This window comes from Lonchura striata, chromosome 7 (assembly GCF_050655825.1).
Source record: "Lonchura striata isolate lonStrDom1 chromosome 7, ASM5065582v1, whole genome shotgun sequence".
In the NCBI taxonomy this organism is placed as follows: Eukaryota; Metazoa; Chordata; class Aves; order Passeriformes; family Estrildidae; genus Lonchura; species Lonchura striata.
In genome coordinates, this window is record NC_140709.1 from 32,179,356 (window position 1) to 32,205,416 (window position 26,061).

Sequence of the window (26,061 nt, forward strand, 5' to 3'; positions counted from 1 at the left end):
CTCAGTACCTGGCATACAGAGTGCCACCAGCTATGGGTAGAGTCCGTGCCTTGTGTCTGGTCCCTCCCTGCATCTGGCAAAGAGAAAGGAATGCCAGAGCTGAAGAGGTGCAGGAGAGGCCAGAGAACTCAGCCCAGCCCTGCGGTCTCCGGGCAGGGACAGCCCTGGGATGCCCCAGGCTACCAGGGAGTCCTGCCCCAGCCCCTCTTCTGTCCTTTCCATGGGCATGTGGGATGGGATGGGATGGGATGGGATGGGATGGGATGGGATGGGATGGGATGGGATGGGATGGGATGGGATGGGATGGGATGGGATGGGATGGGATGGGATGGGATGGGATGGGATGGAGCAGGGCAAACCTGGCTGCAGGCACCAGCCGTGTGGCCCAGCTCTGGCACTCACCCTTCTCCAGCAGCTGGAACTGTGGCAAGTCATTATGCTGCTGTGGTAGGGCAGCACTAGGGCATTTTTCCACCTTCTTGGGTAGGCTATGAGGTGCCTCTGCCATGTCAGTGTCTGGATTTATGGCTAGTTGCAGGAAAGGCACCTTGAAAAGGCTGCAGGCCCGCAGCTGCTGCAGCCGTGCCTTGAAGGCACCTACAACAGAGAAGGCTGGGGAAGGCTACAGAACAGTGAGTCCTGCAGTCTCTCCTCAAGGCCTCCTACCACAGTGACAGGGGACATTTTTTAAAGGCTCTGGGTCAGCACGTCCCACAGACTGTCCTTGAGGGCATCTGCAAAAGAGAAACCTTGGAAATACTCTGGATTGCCAAGTCCCACAGTCTGGCCTCAAGGTCACCTGCACAGAAAACTTCTTGAAAAAGCTCCAGGTCAGCAAGAAAGGAGTCGGCTGTGTGGGGGCTCCTCACAGCACTGCCCTGTCCCGTCCTGTCCCGTTGTGCGCTCCGAGCACTGTGGCGTGGCCGTGTCACCGCCAGCACCTATGTCAGGACGTGTCACAAAGGGTCCTAGGACACACCTCCACGTGTCATGGGGACACGCCCACCCCACCCAACCTGCCCCAGCTTGCAAGGAACACCTTCCCCCAAGTGGTGAAGACCCCACCCAAGTGTTGAAGTTCTGACACTTTAGGAAAGGCCCAAACAACAAGCAGCTGCTCCTCTGCTCTGCCTGCTCAGGGCCACAGGAGCCCCCACAGCTGCCAACAGAGCCAAAGCAGGAAAGGCACCTGGAGCTTGTCCAGAAGCTGCCACGGCCTCTTTGGGACCAGTTCCAGTGCTGGGTGGCCCTCATACATGCCAGGGGTGTGACGCAGACACGGGACGTGTGGCCCAGAGCACAAATGCTGCTCTGACTCCTGGCAAGCGCTGACATGAGCAGGTGTGGCAGAGTCCCTGCTAAAGGAGACCAGCCACCCCCCAAGCCCTGCCAATGCTGGTGCCTGTCTCCTGCCACGGAGACCTGGCCCTGGGGGACTTCTGTGCCAGAGGACATCCAAAGCCAACATGCCTTGGTGTCTGTGTGATCCTTTCTGAAGGAGGCTGCAGGCAGGAGCACCTGGAGCAGCACTTGGTAGCCACACTTGGTGTCTGTCAGAAGCTGTTGCTCTTACCTAGAATTATTTTTGCTTGGAAGTGATAATCTGCAGCACAAAACCACCATCCACTGTTGACTTCCAGAGGACAAGTACAGAAATACTGTCAAGTTTCCTTGTGTCCTTCTGTTTTTCTTGCTTTCTGGGAAAAAACATCAGCCCAGCACCTGATGCCCAGTGCTCCGTTTGCTGCCTGTCAGGCTGTGGCCAGCAGCTCATGACCAAAGACCACCGGGTGCTGCCTTCTGGGCAAGGGAGTGGACAGGCACAAGCAGAGAATTTCCCTGGTGAAGCTGGGAGGAACCTGGGGAAGTGCAGAAGATTGGGATAATGCTGGCATGAGAGAAGCCATTTTGTGTCTCTGATGGGATTGGCTGGGATGCGAAATCTGTTGGGAAATATAGGATGGGCTAAGGGGAACAGAGCCTGAAGAGGGGAAAATATAAAAAAATCTTCTATGGGAAGGTTTGAAACATAAAACTGCTCAAACTGAGTCCCCCAGTTAATACATAGAATGGAATTCTGTGAGTTGGCAGAGAAGTGTTTCTGAGAAAAGGTACATAGCAAAATGTATTCTCAACTTACGACAGGAGGAATGGAAGGAAAACATGAGTGTACCACTTGATAGAAAACAAGGCTTGTGGGCAGAATTCAAAGAAGGTCACTGAAAGGGAAACAGTATATGTTCTCTCAAAAAAGATATAAATGCCCATAGAGGGTAGAAATAACAGCCAGTTTTACTCCCTGTGGGATAATGGCTTTATTGGAGAATATCAGTATTATTAGAGAAGATTACATGGACAATGTTAATTAGATGATTCAGAAGTGAGTAGCCAAATGAACCATTGTCCCAAAGCTAGAGGACAGAAACCAGGTTTCTCTGCAGAATATAGCACAATGTGATTTTGAAAAGGTAAGGGACAGAGTTTTGTTTCTGTGTTGCTGGAAAATAATAGAGAAAGATACAGTTATTTATACTGATGGAGCTTCCAAGATGCAAACAAAAATATCACCATAAATAATATCTGCTGAGTGTTAAAACTGTAGCGATTTCTAGAACTGCTAGTATGGAAAACCCACATCAGGTCAGGTGAAATGGACATGTGACTTTACACCCCAAACCAAACCAACCCAAAAAGTCTTCTGCTGCACCCACAGATGTATCACAATCTACTGTGGTGCACCCACAGATGTATCACAATTTACTGTGGTGCATTGAGAGAAATATAAAGATATATTACATTCTGTAGCACTCATTTCATAAAAAGCATCTCTTGCTGTATCCAGTAAAGAAGAAACATGGCAATTGTGCAATCTCCTGAGAAATTGCTGTCTTGCTTGTAAGGGAAGCCTTCTATTATAGAGGCACTTCTAAAATAAGAAGGCACTGTGAAGAAAAAGAGTTCAAAATATATGAGGGTAAATTTGTTCTTGTCAAAAATATGGCATGTAAGTAGAAACATGACAAGCAAAAGTCCTGATGCTTCTGACTGTCCAGGAACATCCCCTTAGGCACAGACACAGCACTGGGTCATATCTGGAGGGAATCCCTTTCGGATTCCTGGTGGGAGTGATGGATGCTAGAGGAGCTGGCAATTTGTTTGCCTTCACCCTGTGTGTTCTGTGTTAAGGCCATGTCCCAGGAGAAGGATGAAGGGCACAACTGCTCACATGCCATGGTCTGGCTGTGCCATGTCTGGGCTTCACTGAGCCTTGGGCTGCGAGAGGGGCAAGAGGCTAACTTGGAGAGAGCTGGGCACAGTGGGAAAAAGATCAAGATGGGAAGGCAGGAGACTTCAGAGATGGTCAGGGGATAATATTATGCTAGCCAGCCTCAGAAGTGAAGACATCATGTCTTGTACATCCACAGAAATAATTTCTTGGGCTGCTAAGCTCAGACAGTCTGAAAGTAATTGAAGTACAAAGGAAAGTCTGAGGAAAAACTCCTACCCTTTATAGGCACAGTAGCTGTAAGATTTTTGTTTTTGAGCTGTATTCTGTTTCCCCCTGAGAGAAATAAGCTTTCTCTACGTGCAGTTACATGCTGTAGTTGGCTATTTTTGTGTTCAATAAAAATCTTACTGCAGCACTTGCAAGCAGGGGTTGCCTCAAAGAAGCAGCAGGCAGGGAATGACACCCTTCCACAGCAAATGCATGGCTGAGGGTCAGCCCTTCCCTCTGCTGCTGGACTTGGAGTTTGCAAATGCTAGCTTGGAAACCAACAGGGTTTGTTACTTTGGTTATTGTTGCAGAGTTCAAGTGTCACTTTATGTCTTTGTTTTGGGAAGCCAAAACTTTACGAAATGGTGGCATGAAGGTTATGTGTGTGTGGTTTCAGAAAATGGAATAGTTTAATGTACATATAATTTCCAGCTAGGATCTCAGCAAAAAGTCAAAACCTGGCAAGAGAAATGAAGACCTTGAATTCACTGATAACCTTTCTAATATTTGATCTCTAATTTATTTTGTGAATCAAGATCATTAGACTCCTCAAAGTTGTCCAAGATGCGCTTCTTGTCAGACAAATGATCCTGTTGCTCCTAATTGTTAGCAGGCAGATGGCAGGTGATCAAGATTTCATTATCAAAACACCAGTTTTCTTTTGAGGTGAATAGATGACCATCTGTTCCTAACATTGTACCTAAGGGAACCTACAACTCTGGCTTGGATGATTCCAAAATATAATAAGAACCTTCTCTTTATTAATATACATATGACAGGGGTAGGATACAAACCATGAAAAGGCTGCTGAATTTTTAATTTATAAGAGTGCTATATATTTCAGTTGTGAATTTTGAAACCTTTCATTACTTTGGAGGAAACTTCAATTTCCTTGTCACAAAGTTCTGTCTGATAATGAAATGAGCGCATTTAATTTAAGTACCTGAAGTACAAATTTCTGCAGCTTACAGGTGTGTGGTAGAGTTTGGTCTTTGGAAGTTTGGGAAATGAAATGCATTTCGTATTTTATTTATTTTTTAAATAGCTGAAGAATATGCAATTAAATCCACCTGTGATAATTATGCCTTTTAAAACAAACTGTCAGTAAGTCTAACTAGAGAGGAAAAAAAGTCTGTGGTATTGCTTCCCATGAGTTTTGTGACCTTCAGCAGAGGTGCAGAGGAAACGAGCATTCCCTCTGCTGACCAGACAAGCAACTCTCAGCCATTATAAATTCTGTTAAGCAGCAGCTACTTAGATAATCAATATGCATATGCAAATGGATCATAATTTTGGCATCTCTTGAATGGTAGAAGTGACACTGGGAGCATGGCAGGGAGTTGCAGTTAAGGAATTAAGACAGAAAACCTCTGTAGAAACTCCATTACCTTCTATTCTCTCATACTAATGAAGTTACAAGGAAATAATGCTGAACAGAAGAAAATGGAGAGAAATTTCAATAGCGTTTGTATTTTTAAATTGAAAATATTATTGGAGTAATTAAAAGTTGTGTTTGGTTTCCCTTATCTAATAATTCAATTTGTGTAAAATCTTTTAAGTGTCATGTGGTTTTGTGCTTCTCAATGTTTTTCTTACTTCCAGTTAAAGTTTTTACCTCTTTTAGTATATGCAAATTAGTTTAAAAAAACCTCCAAATACTAAACCAAATAACCAAATCCCCCATATATTTCTGAAATAGTGACAAAATGTCTATGCAAAAAAGCAGTGCAATTTGTGCTACCTATCTATGAGCTGGACTAGTGAAAATATAATAATAATAATAGCTTACATAGTTTAGAATAAAATGCATCTGCAGCTGGCTCTACAAATCATAGTAAGATGGAAACCTTAAGGCAAGAATTATTTAGAAACCTGAAATAAAATCATGTATCTGTAGTCAGCCACTTAACTGACTTTATAATGACTTCCACATATGCAGGTGGTTAGGAATTGACAGCAAGTAATAGTTATATGGTTGTCTTGGTGATAGAACCAGGGTTTGTGTACCAAAATTCTTTACAGCTATGGTATTTTAAAAAACTGGAGGGTATTGAAAAGCTATTTCCTATAGAATATTTGAAATTCCCATGTCTGTCTTCTAAAAAAAAAATTACTTTATGGGTCAAATAAATATTAGTGGCAAGATAACAAGCTCTTTATTTTGATTAATGTTCCTTGATGTGAATCCTAAATCACTAGGTCAGAGTAAAATGAGAAAGTAATGTAACTCAGGTTTGCTAAGTCCACTTGCTTAGTTAGTCTGTGTGATGTTGATAAAGTGGATGTGACTGTTAATGTTTCGTTTGTGATTTTCTCATTTTCAGTGTTCTCACTGAGCTTTGTTGGTGATTGTTGCCTCAGGCAGTGCCTGGGAAAATGGTACTTCAGTGGGATGCAGAAAACATATGCCAGACTGGTTTTGCCTTTCTTCTGCAGAGTTATTCTCTTGACACGTGACACAGGCAGAACAACTGGGTTCATTTTATGTTGTGCACAGCAATTAGAATCTAAACACAGAGTGCATTCAGTCAGGAAAGAATAATATTTATTAATCTTATGCTGAGGCTGGGTGCAGCTTGCAAACAGAGAGCCATGAATGGCTTCTAATCTACTGTGTTTGTAGCTGTTTAGCAGCGTTTAGCAGTGAACCCTTGCTCGCCAAAATCTGCCAACACTGCCATCCCTTGTGTTGCCATCAACAGAAGCTGTGTGTGTGAGTCCTCAAGGACTGACTGGCACCTGAGATAGGGGATGTATGTGCTGGTTTGAAGCACTGCTTGCAGCCATGTGTCATTTCATCCCAAAATCCATCCCCAGCTGCTGAAGGTGCTCCTGGCTCGCTGGGCTCTTTGGTTCCATGTTCTGTGTGCTGCAAAAGGAGCAGAACTCGCTGAGCTCAGCAGAGAAGGAGAAACAAGAAACAATTTTCAAATGATTCATTAGTAAATGTTTCCTTGTGTAAGCATCTCAGAGTGTCTTGACAGTAGAACTGACAAGCAGTTTATCTGCAAAAGAGCGATTGTCATCAGCTTTGCCAGGTGGAGTGAGCTAAAAATGACAGTTCCCTCAGCTGCCAGTGCCAGATATTGTTATTCAGTAGGAAATTAGTTTAAAAATGCAGATGAAATTCTGCCTTTGCCAGCTTTAAAACAAATCATATACAATATTAACTCACAAGAGACAGAAATAATTCATTTGAAATCTATTTTGCATTTCTGTATTGAACTTCATACATCTTCTTATCAAAGGTTGCCTCGCTGTCTAATAAGTCAGCTAATTTTGAAAGAAAGGCTGAGCTTCAGGTGAATTACAATGATCAAGGGCTTTAGAGTGCTTTAAGGCTTTCCTGAGCAATAAGATTGTAACCGAAAGCTTGAATAATACTCTAAAACTCAGGAAGTTCACAATTTCAGTGACACATTAGATGCTGTTAGCACATTATATGAAGTACGTGATGTGTGTTAGGAACTGCCCTCCTACATGAGGCCATGGCAATGTCTAGATTTCTGGCAATGAAAATCTTATTATATTTCTATCTGATAAGCATAGCCATTTTTTTTTGTTGATAATACTAGTTGGCTCATTGTTCTAGATTAAATCTAAATTTTTTTAGATCAGTTTTACCCAAGTTGTGATAAAGCTCTAAATATTTTTCTTAGATCCTAGTTTTATAAAATGTTCAAATTTTCTGGTTTTTGTAAATATGTGGAATAGAAGCAATTGTATTGAGACAACCTGGTTTAGAGATTTGTAATAATTACTCAAAAGACTGATGAACTAGAAAAGCCAAATTCTCCCTGTGAGTGGAGTCATCACTAGGTGTCACTGGGAATTTGACACAGAACAATGGAAGAGCCAGAGAGAATGGAAATAGTCATTTTTCTTTTTACTGGACAATAGTCCAACTATTTGGAAATAATGCAGGAAAACCTCTAGTTTAGGTTTCCCTGAAATTTTTGGAGCAAGAGATATGTATCAAGCTAAGTAATTTGCTTTAAGTTCCTGAAACCCCACACAAAAGGAAATCTCACAAATCATAGACACCTGGTTCACATCTGTTTGTCAAGATCCCTTTGCATCCTTTTAGTCATGCATTTGGCATTCAGATTTCTCAGTATTTCTTCACTTACTAGGCTAAAAACGGTTTGCTTCTTTTCAAAAAACCCTGAATTTCAGGCAGACTTCTGTACTTTCAAGTACAAATTTTTCAATTCCTTTAAATCTGATACTATTGATAAACAGCACTGGCAAGTACTTCTTTGCTTCTGGTATCTCAGTTTGGCCAGTGACTTCACCTGAGAATCTGTTTATTCTAGGAGTTTTTTTAATGTAATTTGTCATTTCCTGTATAAATACAGAAAATATTTAGATTAAAACCCATCCTTTCTTTTTTTACCATGACACTGCTGTATAATTTGATTTTTAGATTGCCATATTCTGTATATGAGGAATACTTCTAAATATGACTTTATAATTAAAAAATAGATTGCAGCTGGGATAAAGTTACCTATTAAGCTATTAGAGTTGTGAGTAGTATATACTGGAAGAGTTTGTAACTTTATTTCATTAAAAAAGAGCCCATCACATCTGCATGGGCTAGAATTAAGAGATATTGCTCCCTACAGGAATTACTCAAATGGGAAACTAGCACAATTTAGAATTATCCTAGAAATGAATAACTTAGGGACTAATACCCTAGATGTAATTAGTATGATCATAAATTAAAATATTCTAGCTCCTCAGATGTAAAAAGGCAAAAGTATTAGTGGAAATGCATATTCAAGGTATGCAATAATCCCTATCCTTGTGTACAGCTTGGATGTAACAAGACCAGAAGCAATGGATGGATATCACCCCTTAAGGTTTCTTTGTGATTTGTAATTTTATGGTCTATGGACTTGGGAAGAAATGGAAAAAGGCATTTAGTGGACTATTGGAGAAATTTTTAAATTATATTTTACTTTTTCAAGTTTCTTTTGGCAAAGATATTGTCAAGTACTCTGTTAAACATTTGAAACAAGTAAATAATTTAGATGATCAGCAACTCAGAAGAAACTTTTTTAAGTTGCCTTGCAGAATTTAGTTTTGGTTTTCTTGCAGAGAACCTTTAATTCTTGGAAACTGAACTGGTTAAGAGGGGCTCAAGTGTTTTGGCCATTTCAATATCCTTGACAGCTTTTAAATATGCCTTTTTTCTTTTTAATAATACTGATTTTTTTTTATTCTTGCTGCAAAATCAATAACATAAATCTGAAATGCATTAACAGTATCAATTTAACGATGAACTTAATAAAGCATTCTAAATTGAAATGCAAATATGTAAATATTTGAAGGAAATACAGATTTTTGTGGTCTCTGTTAAAAAGAAAAGGCATTTTTGGGTTGGAAGGGCTGCTTGGCTGCATCCATGGATTGTAAAGTCTAAAATTGCTGAAAAATGACCAAATAGCTTTGAGTTCTTTATAAATATTGAACTTCTTATTTTAGCTGGATTTTCTGCTCACTGAAGTGTATATTTTATTTTTGCTTTCCATGGTTTTCATTTGGTACATTTTATGAAAATTATCTTGAAATAACTGGCTACCTTCCATGTGGATAAGGTAAAACTGCTTATAGGTAAGAGTGTTTTTTTTTTGTTGCTGGTGTCCATTAACACCTCCAGAAATATCATGTAATGGATTCTGCAACAGCGCAGAATCAACAAGGAAAATAAAACCCAGTGAAATGTTTATAATCTTATTTTTGAAAAGCAACCATAAAATTTCAATCTATGTATTGCAGTTTTCCCTGAGTTATAGCTAATTTGCTGAAATCTGCTTTCTAGTGTTTCCCAGATGATAATTATTATTCACACACACACCCCTTTCATTCCTTTAATTCAAAAGAGACACTGATCGGATACCAAAATATTGGAAATAAGATATTTTATGTAATACCTCAATATGAAGGATTTAAATGTACCTTAGCAAAAATATCTAACAACCTCTTAGGTCTTTTTTGCAGCCATTTTTTAGTCTGTTAAATGGTGTTACATAGCTCTGATTTTATTTTTTATGAATTAATTTTAATTTTCAAGAAACCTTTCCACTGTAAAAGGAAATGACAGCTGCTTCTGCCCATGTCCTGCAGAAATTGGGATGTACTTAATGAGATGTACTCCGAGTGCTAAATGCAAAACATTAGTGTCTCAAGATGCAGGGCACTCTAGTGCTGTGGCTCAGGGGCTGCAAAGGGGGAGCTCTCCATGGCCATGGGGATACCTGGGATGTGGGAATGTTTTCACCTGAGTGTGGCTCCTGTTCCCACTCTGCAGTGCCTGGTGCCCAGGACAGGACTGGAGCCCTCTCCAGGGGCAGCTGCTCCTGTTCTCCTCCTGCTCTGCTGCAGCTTCAAGGCAGAAGGGATGTGAACGCAAACCCCAGTAAGGAAAGAGACAGCAGAGCTGCTGTGGTGCATTTCTTTCCTTCTGTATCTTGCTCTGCTCATTCTCTTTTGCTGTATTTGGCACATGGAGCACATTATCAGGCCAGGCATGATTGCACCAGGTACTGGTTGGGGAATAGCAGTTGCTGTTGCAAACGTCCAACATCTGTTCCTGGCCCTTCCAGGGATGGAGGATCCCAGGTGTGTAGCACCATTATTTGCTCTGCAGTGTCATTTCTTACTGCCTGAACACCAGGGAAGGGCTCTGTTTTCCTTTTACAATTTCAAAGCCAGTCAATATTTTAAAACATTATTGAGAGTTATTTTGATCTTTTTGCAAATGGAAATATTTTTTTCCATTAGCATTTCTGAAAATTATAACAAAATCCAGCACTTCTCCCTCAGGCTGAAGGACCCTTAGTGCAAGTGATTTAAAATCTACCTTCCATTGGTAACTTTTGGATGAACTGAAGCAATATAATCAATAGTTTCTTCTCACTGTGAACCACTGAGGGTAAATTTTCCAAGCCGAATGTGAGATTTGGGTGCATGTGTATAATTCCAGGTACAGGTGGTGCTGTGGCAGAAATTGTGCTAAAGAGTGCTTTGTCTGCTGCTTCCTGTAAAAATTGCATCACTTAAAACTGATACTCTTTTCTTTCTAGCCATGCTCTCACACCCAAGGTCATGACCTCAAAAAATTACTAAATGAAGCCTTTAGGTGCTACACATACCCACTGAAGTCAGCCAAGCTGCCCAAATGTGGAATTTGATCCTAAACATGAAAGAGGACACATCTTCCCCCTTGTGTTTTGTGTCTCCTTGCCCACAGAGCGTTGCTGTTGAGTACTCACAGCGACAGTAACAGCACCAGGCAGCAACATCTACACTGGATTTGGAAGAACAGGTTTTAAAAATTACTTTTGTGAATTGCCCTGAACCAATGTTTCAGGGCAATTCAAGAGGGAATTGGCCTGGGTGATGGAGACCCTGTGCATGCAGTGTCCAGCCTGAGTTTTGAAGTCTCTTGGTGATTTCTTTTAGAGATCCCATGTGTCTCTGATAGTGCCACTGGAATTTGCTGGGGAATTGGGTGCTCTTCACCTGCTTTCAAGGTGATCTTCTAAAGTGCTCTTCCAGGGCAAGCACTGTAGTCCAAATCCAGTGTTCCATGTTAATATGGGTAGAATAAATCTATTCTTCTTTAAGTGAATGAGGAAAAGAACCTGTTTTATGATTCTAAGCTCTTTTTCCATCTCACTCTTATGGGATCCACATGTCTGCCTGAAACAAACCTTAGTATTGGGTTTATTTAATTATGAGAGGCCATCTTCTCCTGTTCTGTTTGGACCATCAAAGCCCATCTATAAAGATAAAGAAAAATGTCCTGATGAGCATGAAGTAAAAACCGAGTATCTAGGGAAAGATTTTTAGATTAATTTATTTGTTATTACTCCATAAAAAATATGTATTTAGTGTTCATTCTTTTCTGTTTTTTTTTTTTTGTTTTTGTAAGGTGTTTTGAAAGTGTTATCCATGATAAATAAAATATTAACATTCTCTTTTTCCTCTTTGTTGAAATATTTATAGGTAATCTTACTCTTAGTGAATTTCAATTAAAATTTAATTATCTTTGTGCAACCAAGGCAACCATATTGATTAACATAGCAGGCTGGCATCTTAGTATTTTACTCTAATAAAATCAGTGTCTTTACAGCAATCCACTTAGCATTGTCTGTATTTTGTTATCTATTAAATTGTAAATGTGAGTCTTGTTGAAGTGACAGTGCAGAGCAGTTAAAGTGAGCAGCCAACTGAGGGTAACACTGCTGATTTCTGTCAGTTCCAGAAGAAATCTGAAGCAGTTTAGCTATTGTAATTCCTTTGGCTTCAGAGCCTTGGACCCTGGGGTTCTGTGTGGTACATCTGTAGGTTGTGGAGTATGAGACATTACAATAATTGCAGTGGTTGTTAAAACCAGTTCTAAATTGGATCTGAGAAATGTTCAATAAGCCTGTAAAGCAATGCTGGGTCAGCTTTTGGCTCTGTAGCTCGTAGCTGTGGCCACCAGTCCCTGGGAACTGGAGGACTCCTGGAGACTAAGGATTCCTGCAACTGATCCAGATCTTGTGTGCAGAAATGGTTTCCTTAACTCACTGCATTTATTGACTAGATATGCTTTCCCTTCTTCATGAGAGATGCACACACACAAATATTGTAACCTTTCCTCAGATGTACCCTGCCATAGCGTGACTTTGGACAAAGCACTTTAGTACATGCCTAGCTAACCACAGCAGTTATTCCCATTTGTGGGAATCCAGAGCTTCCCTCTGGCTGCCCTGGGACCCTGGCAGGGGTCAGGAACCCCCCTGGACAGAGCCCCCAGAGACACTGGCTGTGATCTCTGCCCATGGAAAAGAGTTTGCAATCTTACAGCATGAATTACCAGCTCTGAGTGTTTGATATGAGTAATAATTAAGTGTGACACGGGTGCAAAAGTAAAATTTTAGGATTCTAGATTAGGGGTCCAAAGGGACAAGATGGAGGAAATTGGGTGTGCCTTGTCCTTTTTCTCCTTCTTCATGCCTTCCATGTTTCACTGTGGTGTTGGCATTGTTCTGTTGGTTCAGGCTGGGGACACACTGTCCAACGTAGGTGACAGATATTGGCACGTTATTGTAAATCCAGCCCAGGGAGTTTCTGGTATTTAATGTTTGTAACATCCCACTGGGGGCAGAGCCCCACACGCTGCCCTGCAGGACAGAGCTGGGCAGGGCAGCAGAACATGTTAGAGATAAACAGAATAAACAACCCTGAAACCAGCACAGACCAATTATGGCTTCTGCTTTGGCAGCGGGGCAGAAAGACAGAGACTTTCTACAATCTCAGGATCATCAATGCCTCAGATTCTGACACCCATTAGCATCAGTGGCTCTGCTAATAAAAATAAAGTTAGACAACAGCTTATGTACCTCTCAAGGCTGAGTATAAGATTTTTTTAGTGTAACCTGCTCTATGTCCTACAGTGTGCTGCAACTTCATTCATAGGAGATAATGTGCTGAAAGAATTGCAATAGCTGCTGTTTGCTATGGGTGCCAGGGGCATTCCTAGAGCACAGGAAGAGGTTGCATTGTTCCATGCCAACAGTAAGTAATTCTGTCTGTTTTTAAATGGAGAAATGTCCCTACCCCGTGACTACTTGCATATGCATAATTGCTTCTAATTTCTAGTTGGTAAAATGGCATTTAATGAATACTTTAGCTACAGAAATCAAAGATAATCCATTTTAATTTGGAAGTATTACTGGAATGCTAATTTATCATCTACTCTATGTGAGCAAATAATCATTTCTTATCTTATGAAACCTTTATGAGAAAATACTGGAGGATTTAAACAAGAGCAGAAAAATTTCTTGTGCCTCACGGAGAGGAAACTTCAGTATTTTTTCTTGAGCTCTTAAATCTTCAGTCGAATAGCTTTGAGAGCAAGTAAACAGCATTTTATTTCACGTTGCCTGGAAAATGTGGAGTTGAATTATTTTCCATTACTTGGAAAGTTTTAACCAGAACTCAACGCAGAAAAAAGCTGAGCAGCTTTCATCCATCCTTTCTCATAAAAAAAAACTCTGACTAACAACAAAAACATACAAACAAAAGCAAAAAAAACCCCAAAAAAGTCCCCACACCCCAAAAAAACAACAAAACAAATGCATCTCAAAAAAATTTAACTTTTTAATAGAATTGGATATATTTGCAACTATTTTCCTCAGGAAAAAAGCCAAATAAATTTGCATTTTAATTTTTTTAATCATGCATCATCAAAACCCCTATTTCATCTTTTAAATAGACTTGGGTTACTATTTAATTTCATTGATGCCCATGAGAACGCATACAACTGAAGGATGTTCTCACATGTGGCTTACTTGAAGGCTTGTCCTAGAAACAAAATTTTAGATAGGTTTGTGTAGATTATAGGCCAAATACAGTAACATTGAAAACGGTAGTATCATCAATTAACTTGGATAGGAACCTTTGGAGCACGGAAAAAAAATAGGAGTTAAAATAAAACCTCTCACCAAAATATGCCTGTGGTTCATCAGATTTGGAGTGGCTGGAATCCAGTGTAATAGGGAAAAGGACTCTCTGGAGGAAATAAACAATAATTTGATTGCAGTAACTGCTATAATGTTAAGTGAAATGAGAATTAAACCCAGTAAATTGCATATATATCTTGAACTTGATTTCCTTGCTGTTTTATTCATATATATTTAATAATTTAAAATTAATCTTAATTTAATATCACTTCAGCTCAAACATTAGTTGAGAATTTTAAGTTCCTCCCTGTACAGGACAATGACCATGGTAAAGATATTTTAGGTGTCTGTTCAAAAGTTGCTTTTCTCAGCAGGGTGAGACTTGGATGATTTTAGACTTGTCAGATGTGCTTTGGAAAATGTCATGTTTTATTTTAAGATATCAGCATTAATAATTCTTGAGTTCCACTCAGAAATGAATGTAGGAGAGGGAAGCTAAAATTTGCTATTTGTCCAGAAACAGATCTCTGTCAGGTTTGGATGGAAATCTGGAGTTCCTGCAGCAGACCCTGCTGGGCCTTACCAATTCCAGAGGTATGTCAGCTTACGTCTTTTCAGGGAAATTTTTCTCTAGCAACATGAGAGGGGCAAAAGGACCATTATTTCTTGAAAAAATGCTCTTCAATTCACATAGTCATTTTTTCTCTTCTCAATATTATCTCTTAATGCCTTAATTCTCCTGTCTCCATTGGGCCACCATCTTAAAGCATTTCCAAGAGAGCCAGCTGAGTGAGTAACTGTATGTTTAATTTCCCAGATCAAATGTTTGATTTGCAATTAGTGTTTAGTTTCTCAGCTCAAATGCAGCATGCAATCAAGCAGGAGTTCTGTAACTGTAAAACTGCTTGCTCAGAGAAGGGGGACCCACAAATTCTGCATAACCATGGAATTCTGAATATGCTTTCTGTAAGAGTCCCACTGTGCTGAGCTGAAATAGATGCCTCTGTGGAAGAGAAAAGGCTAAGGAAACCCTTCAGCCACACTAATGGGAAGTCACTGCTTAGCAGGCAAGCTTTTGATTCTTCTACAGCTGCCACTCTTACCAGCAGAGAGGGCAGAGGGGACAATGTTCCCAGCAGAACCTCAGTGCTTGTTCTGTGTCACTGAGTTAAGTGGTTTGGCCTTTGTGCCTGCCACGGCTTCTCTGGCAAAATGTAATGGTTATAGGATTGGGCTCAGTATTAATAATATTGCAATGATGTGCTTATGGAAAGCATTGTGCTTAAAGACTGGAAAACTGAGGAAATATTTCGAATCTTTGGCTTGTGGCTACAGAGGATGGATCTAGCAGTTCCTCCTTTGTTGGAGCCCTGGATGCTGAGAATTTTAGACTTTCTGTGCTGAAAGGCACAGACCCACAACAGAACACTGCATTTGACCTGAGGCTGTGGAGAAGACCTAAATAATTGATTGACAGTACTGGGATTACTGGGTATGTAGTTGGTCAGAAGTGTGCAATATCACAGGGTGGAAAATTTAGAGTTTGGGGGTTTAGAATATAAAAATAAATATGAAGCAAAATGGAGGTTTTAGGGCAGAGGCAGGTTGTTCTTTTTCACCTTCTTCTTCCTTCTTCTTCCTTCTTCTTCATGGGTTTGGGTGATGTTTTGTAATTGGACAGAAAAGTCCACATTGCGGGTCTCGAGGGATCAGTTATTGGGTTAAAGGGAAAATAATCTGGATGTCATTTCTTAATTGGATAGTTATGTTTTAAAAGACCTTATAACAAGAGATAGTCGGTCATTTTATACCTTGCTAATGAAAAACTGCAGAACTCATGGCTGTGAGGCTGTTTCACTGCTAAGAAACAATAAACACCGGGGTCTGAACATGAAACACCATCTCAAGTGCCTTCAATCCCAACCTCAAGGAACCAATACTCCTTGAAAGAAACATATGCAAAATCATTTCATTGTGCCTTGTAGTGGATGACAGGTCTGCACAGAATGAGCTGTCAAGGGCAGTAACTTCATAGAGTGCTCTGAACTGCTTGCAATTACCTGACCGTATTCTACCATTAATTACATTCTCAGGTCACTGCAGTGCAGAAAGAAATGAAAATAAGAAAAACCAGAATGAAATATTAAGCTTTCTTAATGTAACTTTTTTTTGTATGAAATCTATACTTCTGCAGAAATAATATTGGAAATAAACAAGTGGTTACTGGGACCTCCACATATTTCCTACAAATAAAAACACAACTAGTGTTGCAGCTCTACACGGGTTCAAGTTGTAAAATGTAAAACATGGAGACTTAGCAAAAGACACAAAAAATTTTTTATGTACCTTGTCCTGGCCTTTTGCAAGATAATTGCCATGGTATGCAGAGCATGTGGCGCAAGTTCTGTGGCCATAGCAGTGGGGTTTCTCAGAGCTGTTTCATTTCAGCAGTGCTTCACTTGCTTTTCCACTGGCTCTCTAAGACAAACAATGAAACACTAAAAGTTGCAGTGTTTACCACAGCTGAACAAACCTTTGTGGAGTTGCTGAAGATAGAAATGAAAGCAGGCTGTTTACTGGAAAGGAAAAATTCAGACATGTACTCTAGGTGCTGCTTTCCCTTTCCTTAAACAGAACCTGAAATCACACAGTCCCTTCCATCTTGATGGACCACTTGAGCTTATTTTCACTGACTTCTCTTTTGCTCTGTCCTCTGAAATCATAAGATTGAAGGAGCACTAAGCAGTGGATTTTTGAACCACCTATTTATTTACTTCAGAATTAAAATGATCCCGAGACCCTTTTTGAAGTCTTGGAAAGTTAGCTGAATGTATCACAAAGAATTATGTTCCCCTTCTGTTTATCTTTTTTTTTTTGAAATCTATCAAAAAGGACAAGTGGATTATACCTGAATGGGCTTGTAGCAGAAACGTGAAAATGCTGTGGCCTCTTTGACTTCACTCCAGATGTTTGGGTCTCCAGATATTTTAAAGAGGATCAAAGGAAATTCAGTGAATGAGGAGATCATCCCCTGCTGATTTTAATTAACAATCCTTTTGCTCTTTATTCTTGAAAGCCTCTTGAAATTTTCATAACTTTTGCTTTGTATACAACAGATGGTGGAATAAATAATTTGGTGTTTTGATTTGGTTTTTTTTAATTGTGTAGAAGTCTAGTTCAACATTTCTATGTATTTCCTTAGCAACTGCTGTAACAAATACATGCAATATTGGAGGGTTTGCTACCATTCTCTTGTTGGTTTAGAGAACTTCTCCACTGCCTAATACATGAAATCATATTTCTGCCCACATATATCTAAAAACAGATTTAATAAAACACATCAAATTTACTGATCTGACCTCCTCATTTGCACATTTGTTTTTATTTTTCTGAGGGTGTTAATTCTTCAGTGCCATCTTTCCTGATATATGTACAATACCTCTGAAGTTTAGACCTTCACAGTGGTTGATTAATTTTAAAATTCTGCCTTTCTCTTGACAACTACAAAAATAAATCCCCCTTTTTTTTTAGTTCCTTTTGCCATCAATAACATTTCTTTTTCTATCCCTTTTTTCCCCCTAGAAAATCTACAATATATAGTCTTGTTTGCTCTTGGATGCCAAATGCACAGCTTTGTTTTAGGTTTCTATCTTTTCATATGGCATTGTTAGGTTTTTCTTTTCCCCACCTTAACATTAAAGGAATCTTCAACTTGTTTTTAAATATTGTTTGTGATGTTTTTAATTGTTTCTAAGTTTTTTCATTGTTGTATTACTTCATTCTATTCACCAACTAGTGCTTTATTTCAGTAACTTGGCTTTTTGGCACCCTGGTCCTTGCATTTCTCCTTGCAATTCTGCAGGGGAGCATGGATATAATTCCAGTAGTATCTAGTTTCTCCTTAATTTACTGTTGAAGACACCACTTCTAATGAACAAATCAGTTTTTTTCAGTTTTTGCTTTTCACCTCAAATGTGTACATTCTGTGATGTAATCTTTTCCTCACTTCCACCCCCCCAATTATTCAAGATATCCCACATTTAAACATCATCTACATAGCCTTTTTTTTTTTTTAGATGTCCTGCTGTTTTCTTCCATTTCTTAAATAGACACTTTCTTTAATTGTACAAATTCAACTCTAATATGATTGTCTTACCAAAAAAAACTATTAGTAGGTCTGTGGTTCTCTGTGCAAATTATTTTTTGTTATTTTATCCTGGAGATTGAGGTTGTTCCCTACTTGATCGTTTATAGGCATATTTCTGATATGAACATGTAATAGAAAAATAAATAGGAAATAACTGCTTCATCCACCAAGGTTGACTACTGCTTATTATTCCTTTGAGAGCCTTTAAATTGCCTTGTTCAATTTCCTTTGAAAATAAATCCCCATAATAAAATTACTGTATATAAAAAAGATGTGAGAGTACATGTTGCTTCCAGGTAAACACAATGTTTGAGCTTTGTAGACCATGTGAAGGTGATTTAGGTTTTCAAGTGATGGAAGGTTTAAGAAAACAACTTATTTTTAAGAAAACAATTTATTTTCTTTAGGTGATGTCTTGATATCAAAGTTGCACTTCTCAGTGCAAAAGAATATTGATGTGCTTCTTTTTAGGCCAAATGGCAAGAAAGGTATTTTAATCTTCTGAGCATTCTGAGTTAAATGACACTATTTTTCATATAAAAAATTGATAAATAGTTCCTTGAATAATATTTTCTAATTTCTAACAGGAGTTTGGGACTATGCTCTGCACTGTGCATTAAGTCAAGCTAATTTAGTTATTATTAAAGAAATATTTATATTTACTTTGTGACTAATTTTATATAAAGGCAGTTACCCAAAAAAAGCCCCAAAACATGATCAAATAAGTGAAAGGGAACTGTGGTGGAAGGACTTGCCTTAGTTCAGGTGGATTTTTATATTCTCCAAATAATTGCAGTCTGCTAAGGAGCTGTCAATCTGAACACAGGATGAACATAGAATTAGGAATATGTTCTTGTTTCCTCCCTGCTGAAGGTGCACATTTTCTTGATTTCTGTGCTCAGACTGAAGAATAATTATTCAGTTTGGAAGAAGAAAGCTTCACAGCACAAAGATAAGTGTGAAGCTGTGGAAGCCATGACTCATTAGGAGAATCACCTCGGTTGGACTCTGCTTGCAAGCCAACCTGGTGATGGATTTGGGGATAAAGAGAAGTCAGGCCAATGTCTGGTGGAAAAAGGGGACTTTCAATCTAAAGATGTGTTAAAGTAAAATTTTAATTAACAATAAAGGATTCTAGTGAAGGTGTTTAAATGAAATTCCCAGCCCTTCTTAGAATGTTGATTTTGCAGCCAAAAAGCCAGGAGGAAGGCATTTATTAGGCACCTACTTAAATAGGAATAGGCCAAGACAGAATGGTTCATGGGGAAAGGTGAGTTATTCAGATTTTTTTTTCTTTTTTTTTTTTTTTAGAAATCCTTATTGGCTTTGGTATTCAGTGTTATTTCTTCTGAAAATGGTTTTCCTTTCCTCTCCTGTCAGGGGAGATCCCAGAGCCAGCCACTAAGATCAATAGGCAAACAAATCTAAATGGCTCTAAAGAAGCCAGGTAATAAGCTGCCAGTTTACTTTGGAGAAGTGAGCCTGCAATCTTTAGTTAAATCCACTAGACTGCATCAGTGGACATTTGTCCAAACCCCAATGTTTGTGCAGACCTCTCAAAAGGTGCATAAACAAGCTCTGGCACACTTTGTGTCTTCATTTAGTCCATCACAGCTTCAAGCACCTAATATCTAATTAGCATATGCAGTTTCTACAGCTGTAGTGGCCTTAATACCTCCTGTCAGCTGGGCAAGTTTTAAATTAACTAATTGAGGGACATTTCAGTGACTTGAAGAAAAATCAGATTATTAAGTACTGGCCAAAAGAGTGAAAAAAATGTGGTTTCTTTTCCCACTGAAAGCAGAATCACTGCATGTGTGGAAACTGCCAGCTCATAAGTAAGCTGGAGCTCTCTGTTGCCTTTTCTGGTCATATCCAGCAAAGAAGCACATGGAACTCTTTCTCTTTTTTTAAAAAAAAATATTACTCTGTATCACTGTTAATCAAATTGCATTCTGAATTTGAGAGCATATAAAAGGACTTGAGAAAAATAAAAAAAAAATACCCCAACAGTGTGTTTGAGGATTTTTTCCCTGTAATATCCCAGGTAATGCAAGATCTCAAGTTTTCCCTGTCTTTCTTCTTTTGAAAAATGCAGTTTTGGAATGCAGCTTTCTATCCAGTAAAAGCTTTATTGTATTTAAATCCTTCAGTGCCATCAGCAGTTTCCCATCATGCCATCTGTCTATTACCTGGAATTAGGGGGACAAGTACAGCGTTGCTTTTTGTAATAGCTTTTCTCTGCTATATTTGGTCACTGAAGAGTGTTGAACGATGATCAATAACCTATTTCATGTTTAGAAAATTTATGTGGAAACATCAAGTCTTTTAATAGAAATGTACTCAATCTTATAAATAATTTAAAAATAATAGCAGTATAGGGAAAATAGCATTTAAACCTGAACTGAGCCACCTCCAATTGATAAAAATGGTGATTAATTATTTGAGAAAGGTAGCTATTTCTAATGCACTTTTCAGCAGTAAGAGCCAATAAATGTATATACTGCATAAAGAAAATATATTGAAGTATTTCATTAGGTATTCCAAGACCATTCAGGTCTCAAAAAAGACTTCAGAAATCAAGAAAATATATGATTGCTTCAGTTGTAGCAATGGCCCCCAGTTCTGCTAAGCTATAAATTTGCTTTTATTTTTTTCTGGTTTTGACAACAGATAATTTATTCAAGCTTGTGAATATTTTAAATGTTAGAGGGAGACTGTGTAAGATGGCAAATGGATAATACACCATATGTCTCAGGTTGGGAGGACCTCTGTGCATGTTCAGCAATCCCTCAGACATTCCAGCTGGTTACTGTCACATGCTCTAATGGAGGCAGCTCCAGACATTGTCCTTCCCAAGGGAAGTTGAGATTAAATGCCAGTGTGAAGAAAAGACATCGATTACAGTGCTTCAAAGCACCTCGGCCACAGGGGAGTGCTGAGAGCCACCACAACTGCTGGGCAGCACTTGATTTCAGACGTGGAGTCACTTACATGAGCTCACATTTATTATTCATATTCCCACTGAACATCTGTGCCAGCAGAAGTTCCAGGGTGCTGTTTCACTTTGATGTCATAAGAATATTCCTAATTGAAAACAAAAAAATTACAGACCCTTTACACTGTGCTGGGCATAGCCATGTTGGCCCTTCTTATGATGACCAGCTAAAAATGATTTTTTGCTAGAAAGTAGTGAAATGCATTTTTGGAAATCAATTAAATCTGCACCTTGTGCTTTGTTTTAGTCCTGTGATAGCCATAAAATTCATACAGTGGAAAAGCAAATTTAAGTTTGTTGTTGCTTCTGTCTGCACTTCATATTTGCAAGTTTTGTCCAAATATTCTGTTTATTTGCAAGTTTTGTCCAAATATTTGGTTTTGCCTAGCAACCTTCAGTGAGGTGGAAGTGTTGCCTGAGTGACAGGAGACAAGGAATGAGATGTTCTTGCTCACCACTGTAATGGGATTCATGTGTTTTGATGGATTTTTAGTCAAGCATTTTTAATATTTCCCCATGAAATTGAAGTAGATCAACGCACAGACACCCTGCCCTTTCAGTGGACATTTGAGAAGGGGTTTGAGGATTTCCATCTTGCCAAAGATAACCTGGATACCCCCACACCTGTTACTCTGGAAAATGAGACTGGCTGAGCAGTTGTCAGAAGTTGCAGGTGTTGCTGGGACACACAGAGAGGTGACATTTGTTACTATCAAGTTAATATCTCTGGGATGTTCTCTGCCCAGTTTTTATATCACTTTTTTTGACACTCTCGAGGGGTAAAAAATTTGTTGTCAGTTCAGGATGGAGAATGACTTTAGAAGTGCAGGCTTGAATCCTGAATCACTGTAGTGCTGTTTAATTATGGTGATCAGGATTGAGTGAGGGAAGGCATTCCTGGTGTAGTCAGATGTGTCCATTTCCCTTAGATGTGTACATCTATTTTTAATGCAACTTTGTGCATTAAATTGGGATAGAAATATATAACATTTTCTATACTTTTGTGTTCTGGCTCAGTGACAGGGATTATTGGGTGGAAAGCCTCTTTTAAAAAAGAGGGCAATACATATCTTTTAGGAAGTGCAGTGCATCTAATCAGAAATTCTCATAATCCCTTTCAGGCTCGGAGATCTTCATGCTCCATTGTCTCTCCCATATGGCTCAGTGGGAGATGGATGTGCCACGGCTGAGGGAGAGCACAGTGAGTGCTGCTCACAGCCCTGCCAGCGAGAGCTAACAATGAGCTGCAGAGGATGCTCACCCGACTTTCAAATCAGAGATTCTCTCCTCCTTGCTGATGATGCTTGGAAAAACGTTTGCCTCAAGGTTTTTTTCAAGCCCAGAGGCCTGATCTTCAATTGTTCCTCATGTCAATTTTTGGCCCTTATTACAAGCAGGAGATGCAGTGGCTCCATTAGTCATACCAAGTGGGGTAGTGAAATTTTTTGCATGAGTTTTATGGTTCAAGTTACAGCAGTACTAAAAAGATCCTTGCTGTTGGTTCTTTGAGCTTTAGTGGCAATTTTGAGGCAAAGATGAACTAGGAATTGAGTAGCAGGCTGCAAGCAGAGAGTTATATCAGAGCTCCCTTCTGCTGAGTTTGCCTCGCTTCACGTCTCTAGGAGCTGCTTGTTTCAAACTTGCTGATCCTGTTGCCTCATAAAAGCACCATGTGAAATCCAGTGGTTCCTTGTTTGGCCTTGCAGGAGGATTATGTGCCATATGGGACTAGAGCAGCAATTTATAACCTGACACCAGTTCACATTCTTCCTGCAATCCCAGCAGTGCACCGTGTCCAGGATCCTGGTTCCAGCTTGAAAAATTGCTGCCAGGGAAAATAAGTAGGAGTGATGGATAGCTCTTATATTTATAGCCAAGATTATTTATTCTTGTATAAGTCCAGGGTATCATATTCCTCCTTATCCTTGCTTGTGAGGGAATGCAAATATATTGATTACATGTCACCTTTAGATAAGGTTTGGATTCCAGATTTGTCACTGTAATTTCCATTAATCAGTGAAGATGACAAGCCATGCCTGTTCTCAGGAACAGCCAGCACATGGTCTGTGTAGACATGGGGCAGATTGAGGGCAAAGAAATTTGGCAATGACTCCTTCTATTAATATGTGATCAATTCTTTTGTGTTATATGATGTACTTTTCTATTTAGTATTATTTCTCATGTTATGATTTGAATTGATGTGCTTTATTAATGTACTAAAAATGTACTCAAGCTAGGGCAATCTTTGTCATTCATATTCAGTACCTTTCTTTATAACCATTTGCACTTTTTTCACTGTGCAATACTTCTCCAGTTCAGAATACTTCACTGTTCAAAAATTCTCATTTTCTGTCCTGTAAGTCAGCATCTTCCTGCAACACATTAGTTCCTGTTTTTCTAGGTATTTCAGGTTTATAAAGGGTGCCTTGCATTATATTGATACATTAAATTAGTCATTCTTTCCCTATTCTGACAGGAACTATTGCCTTGTTTGCCTTTTGTTTTGTTACTCTACACTAAAGTGATCATTTCAGTATTTTCACATTTACCTCCAAATCAACTTCCTGATAATTATATTTAATTTGAAATGACTATCAGATGCTTGCTTCATCGCAAAGAGTTTTTCTTCCTCCATTTAACTTTTACTCCATCTTTGGAGCTCTATTTATCTGTATCTATTTATCTCTGCTGTGATTTAGCCAGGCAATTTAAAAGCATTTACACTGATGCAAATGGGACTTAGAGATGTTTCCTGTTATTGAATTGAGGTAGCGTGGATCTAGGAATAATTTAGCAGGTGAGCAGTAGTGGTGCAAGGGTGGAGATTTAGCCCAGGGATCCTGACTGGGAACTGAGTTCTACTGATTGTATAACTGATTTACAAGGCAGACAATGCTGGCTGGAAGAGATGGGAGCCTTGATTAGAAACTTACAGATTTGTGTCCGATGAGAAGGTGCTGCCAAACACTGACCTTGCATGAGGACAGCCCAAGAGAAACATGAGAGATGCTTGTTGGGTATCCAGAGAGGAAGGCAGGTGACACACACCTTAGAGTAGCACAGTATTAACCCCCTACACCAAGAACTGAGAGTTTTTCCTTGCCAGACCTCTGAAACTCCGACCACATCAGAGTCACTTTGGGCTGCATCGAGGTCAACACAGCAGAGATTTCATCTTTCACTCTGGTTGCAATTTTCTTCTTTCATTTTGCCAGCTCTCTCATCCAGTTTCTCTTGCTTTCATCTAAGAAGACATATTCATACAGCCCTCTTTGTGGCAGAAGAGTTATAGCTATGTGCTTTTTGTGTTGGGATAAACATTTTTCTGCAAATTGTTAAGAAACAGGATTGTTTCTTGACAAGTCAAACTGCAGTTCCTTCACAGTTCTTCAAATCAAAGGAGGCAGCCTTTAAAAGAAATTGCTAAGTATGTCTTTAAAGGCATCTGAAAGGCATTAACCTGGTAAAAAAATAAAAAATGGATACAGGTAAAATGTGCTGTATGATAGCTGATATTACAAAAGGAATAGTAATAACATTTGAAGCAGAACAGGTAAATCAATCACTACTTTAGTGAAGCAGCTCTTCTTGAAGTTTCCTTTTTTATAAGTGTATACATATATATTTAGAAACTAGTGCTTTGAGAGGAAAAAAGGATTTATCCTTCTGGATACCTTCAATAAATGTGTGAATGAGTATTTAGGGGAAAAAAGGTGTACAGTTGGAGTTATGCAATGTGGTGCATATGCAGATTCCTCCATCTGGCCCAACAGACACACTGCTTTGTCCTTCAGAAGAAAAGGAAATTTTCTCCAGCATTGTTACAATTTTATTGATAGTAGGAAGGGATGTCTCTGTCCTGCTTTAGGCAAGGAGTTTGGTTTGTGAAATTAAACTCCCATTATCTCACATTTATACTGGTTCTGCTGTTTCTTCACAGAAACAAAAGAGAAATAAGGGCTTGCCCCTTTGTTACATAATCCAGTTCATCTCCCCTGACACGTTGGCATATTTCCTCCTTACAGCTCATCTATTTCTTTAGCATTTTAGTTGTGTTCAACAGCTTATTGAATGTGTCAAAATGTTTTGATGTATGCCTTCTCAAGTAGCAAAGCCACATCCTCCCATGTTATTTATGCTGCATAGCAGGGATGGAAAGCTTGACATACATTTAAATGTCCACATTTCTATTTCTGCAGCATTTATCACTTTGTTCAAACATTTGTTCTTGTTTTGTGCTCTCTCGTCATTGAATTTCATTTTTTGTCAATTTGAAGCATGGTGTAAAACACTAAAGTGGAAGACGTAAAAGGGCATGGGATAAGCAAACAAGAGTTTCCCTTCCCTTGTAATTTGCAAATATCTCATTCTTCAAAGAAAGATGAGATAAAAATAAGATTTTATTTTTTTGGTAGTGGTGGGGGGGTCACAGAGGTGAATTTTGTGAGAAGGTGCTGGAAGCTTCCACCGTGTCTGACAGAGCCAATCCCTGATTGCTCCAAAGATGGACCTGCTGCTGGCCAAGGCTTGGCCAGTGAGAGAGATGGGAAAGCCTCTGGGATAACATATTTGAGAAGAAAATCAAAACAAAGTGGGGCACAGTTGTTCTCCTAGCCAGAGAAGAGGAGGAGGTGAGAACATGTGAGGAAAACAGCCTGGAGACACCAAGGTCAGTGGAGAGGAGGGGCAGGAGCTGCTCCAGGGGCCAGAGCTGAGATTCCTCTGCAGGTTGTGGTGAGAGCATGGTGAGGCAGCTGTGCCCCTGCAGCCCCCGGGGATCCACAGGGATGCAGAGATCCATGAACAGCCCCTGGGGATCCACAGGGATGCAGAGATCCATGAACAGCCCCTGGGGATCCACAGGGATGCAGAGATCCATGAACAGCCCCTGGGCATCCACAGGGATGCAGAGATCCATGAACAGCCCCTGGGCATCCACAGGGATGCAGAGAACCATGAACAG

At 39.5% G+C, this 26,061-nt stretch overlaps 1 protein-coding gene across 2 annotated transcripts in view; it reads right to left on the reverse strand.

Annotated features, from left to right (window-relative positions):
- LOC110479923 (maestro heat-like repeat-containing protein family member 7) overlaps positions 1 to 26,061 on the reverse strand; it is an 86,733-nt gene that overhangs the window by 4,246 nt on the left and 56,426 nt on the right. The window contains exons 2-3 of one of the 2 annotated variants that reach the window (XM_085584635.1): positions 403 to 24,558; positions 9 to 73 (exon numbers count right to left, since the gene is read on the reverse strand). In XM_085584635.1, coding sequence (XP_085440761.1) covers positions 9 to 73; positions 403 to 508 — 171 coding nt within the window. In that variant the 5' untranslated portion in view covers positions 509 to 24,558. Of the gene's footprint in view, positions 1 to 6; positions 24,559 to 26,061 lie in introns of those variants that run through there. The other variant, XR_014956605.1, reaches the window with a different exon arrangement.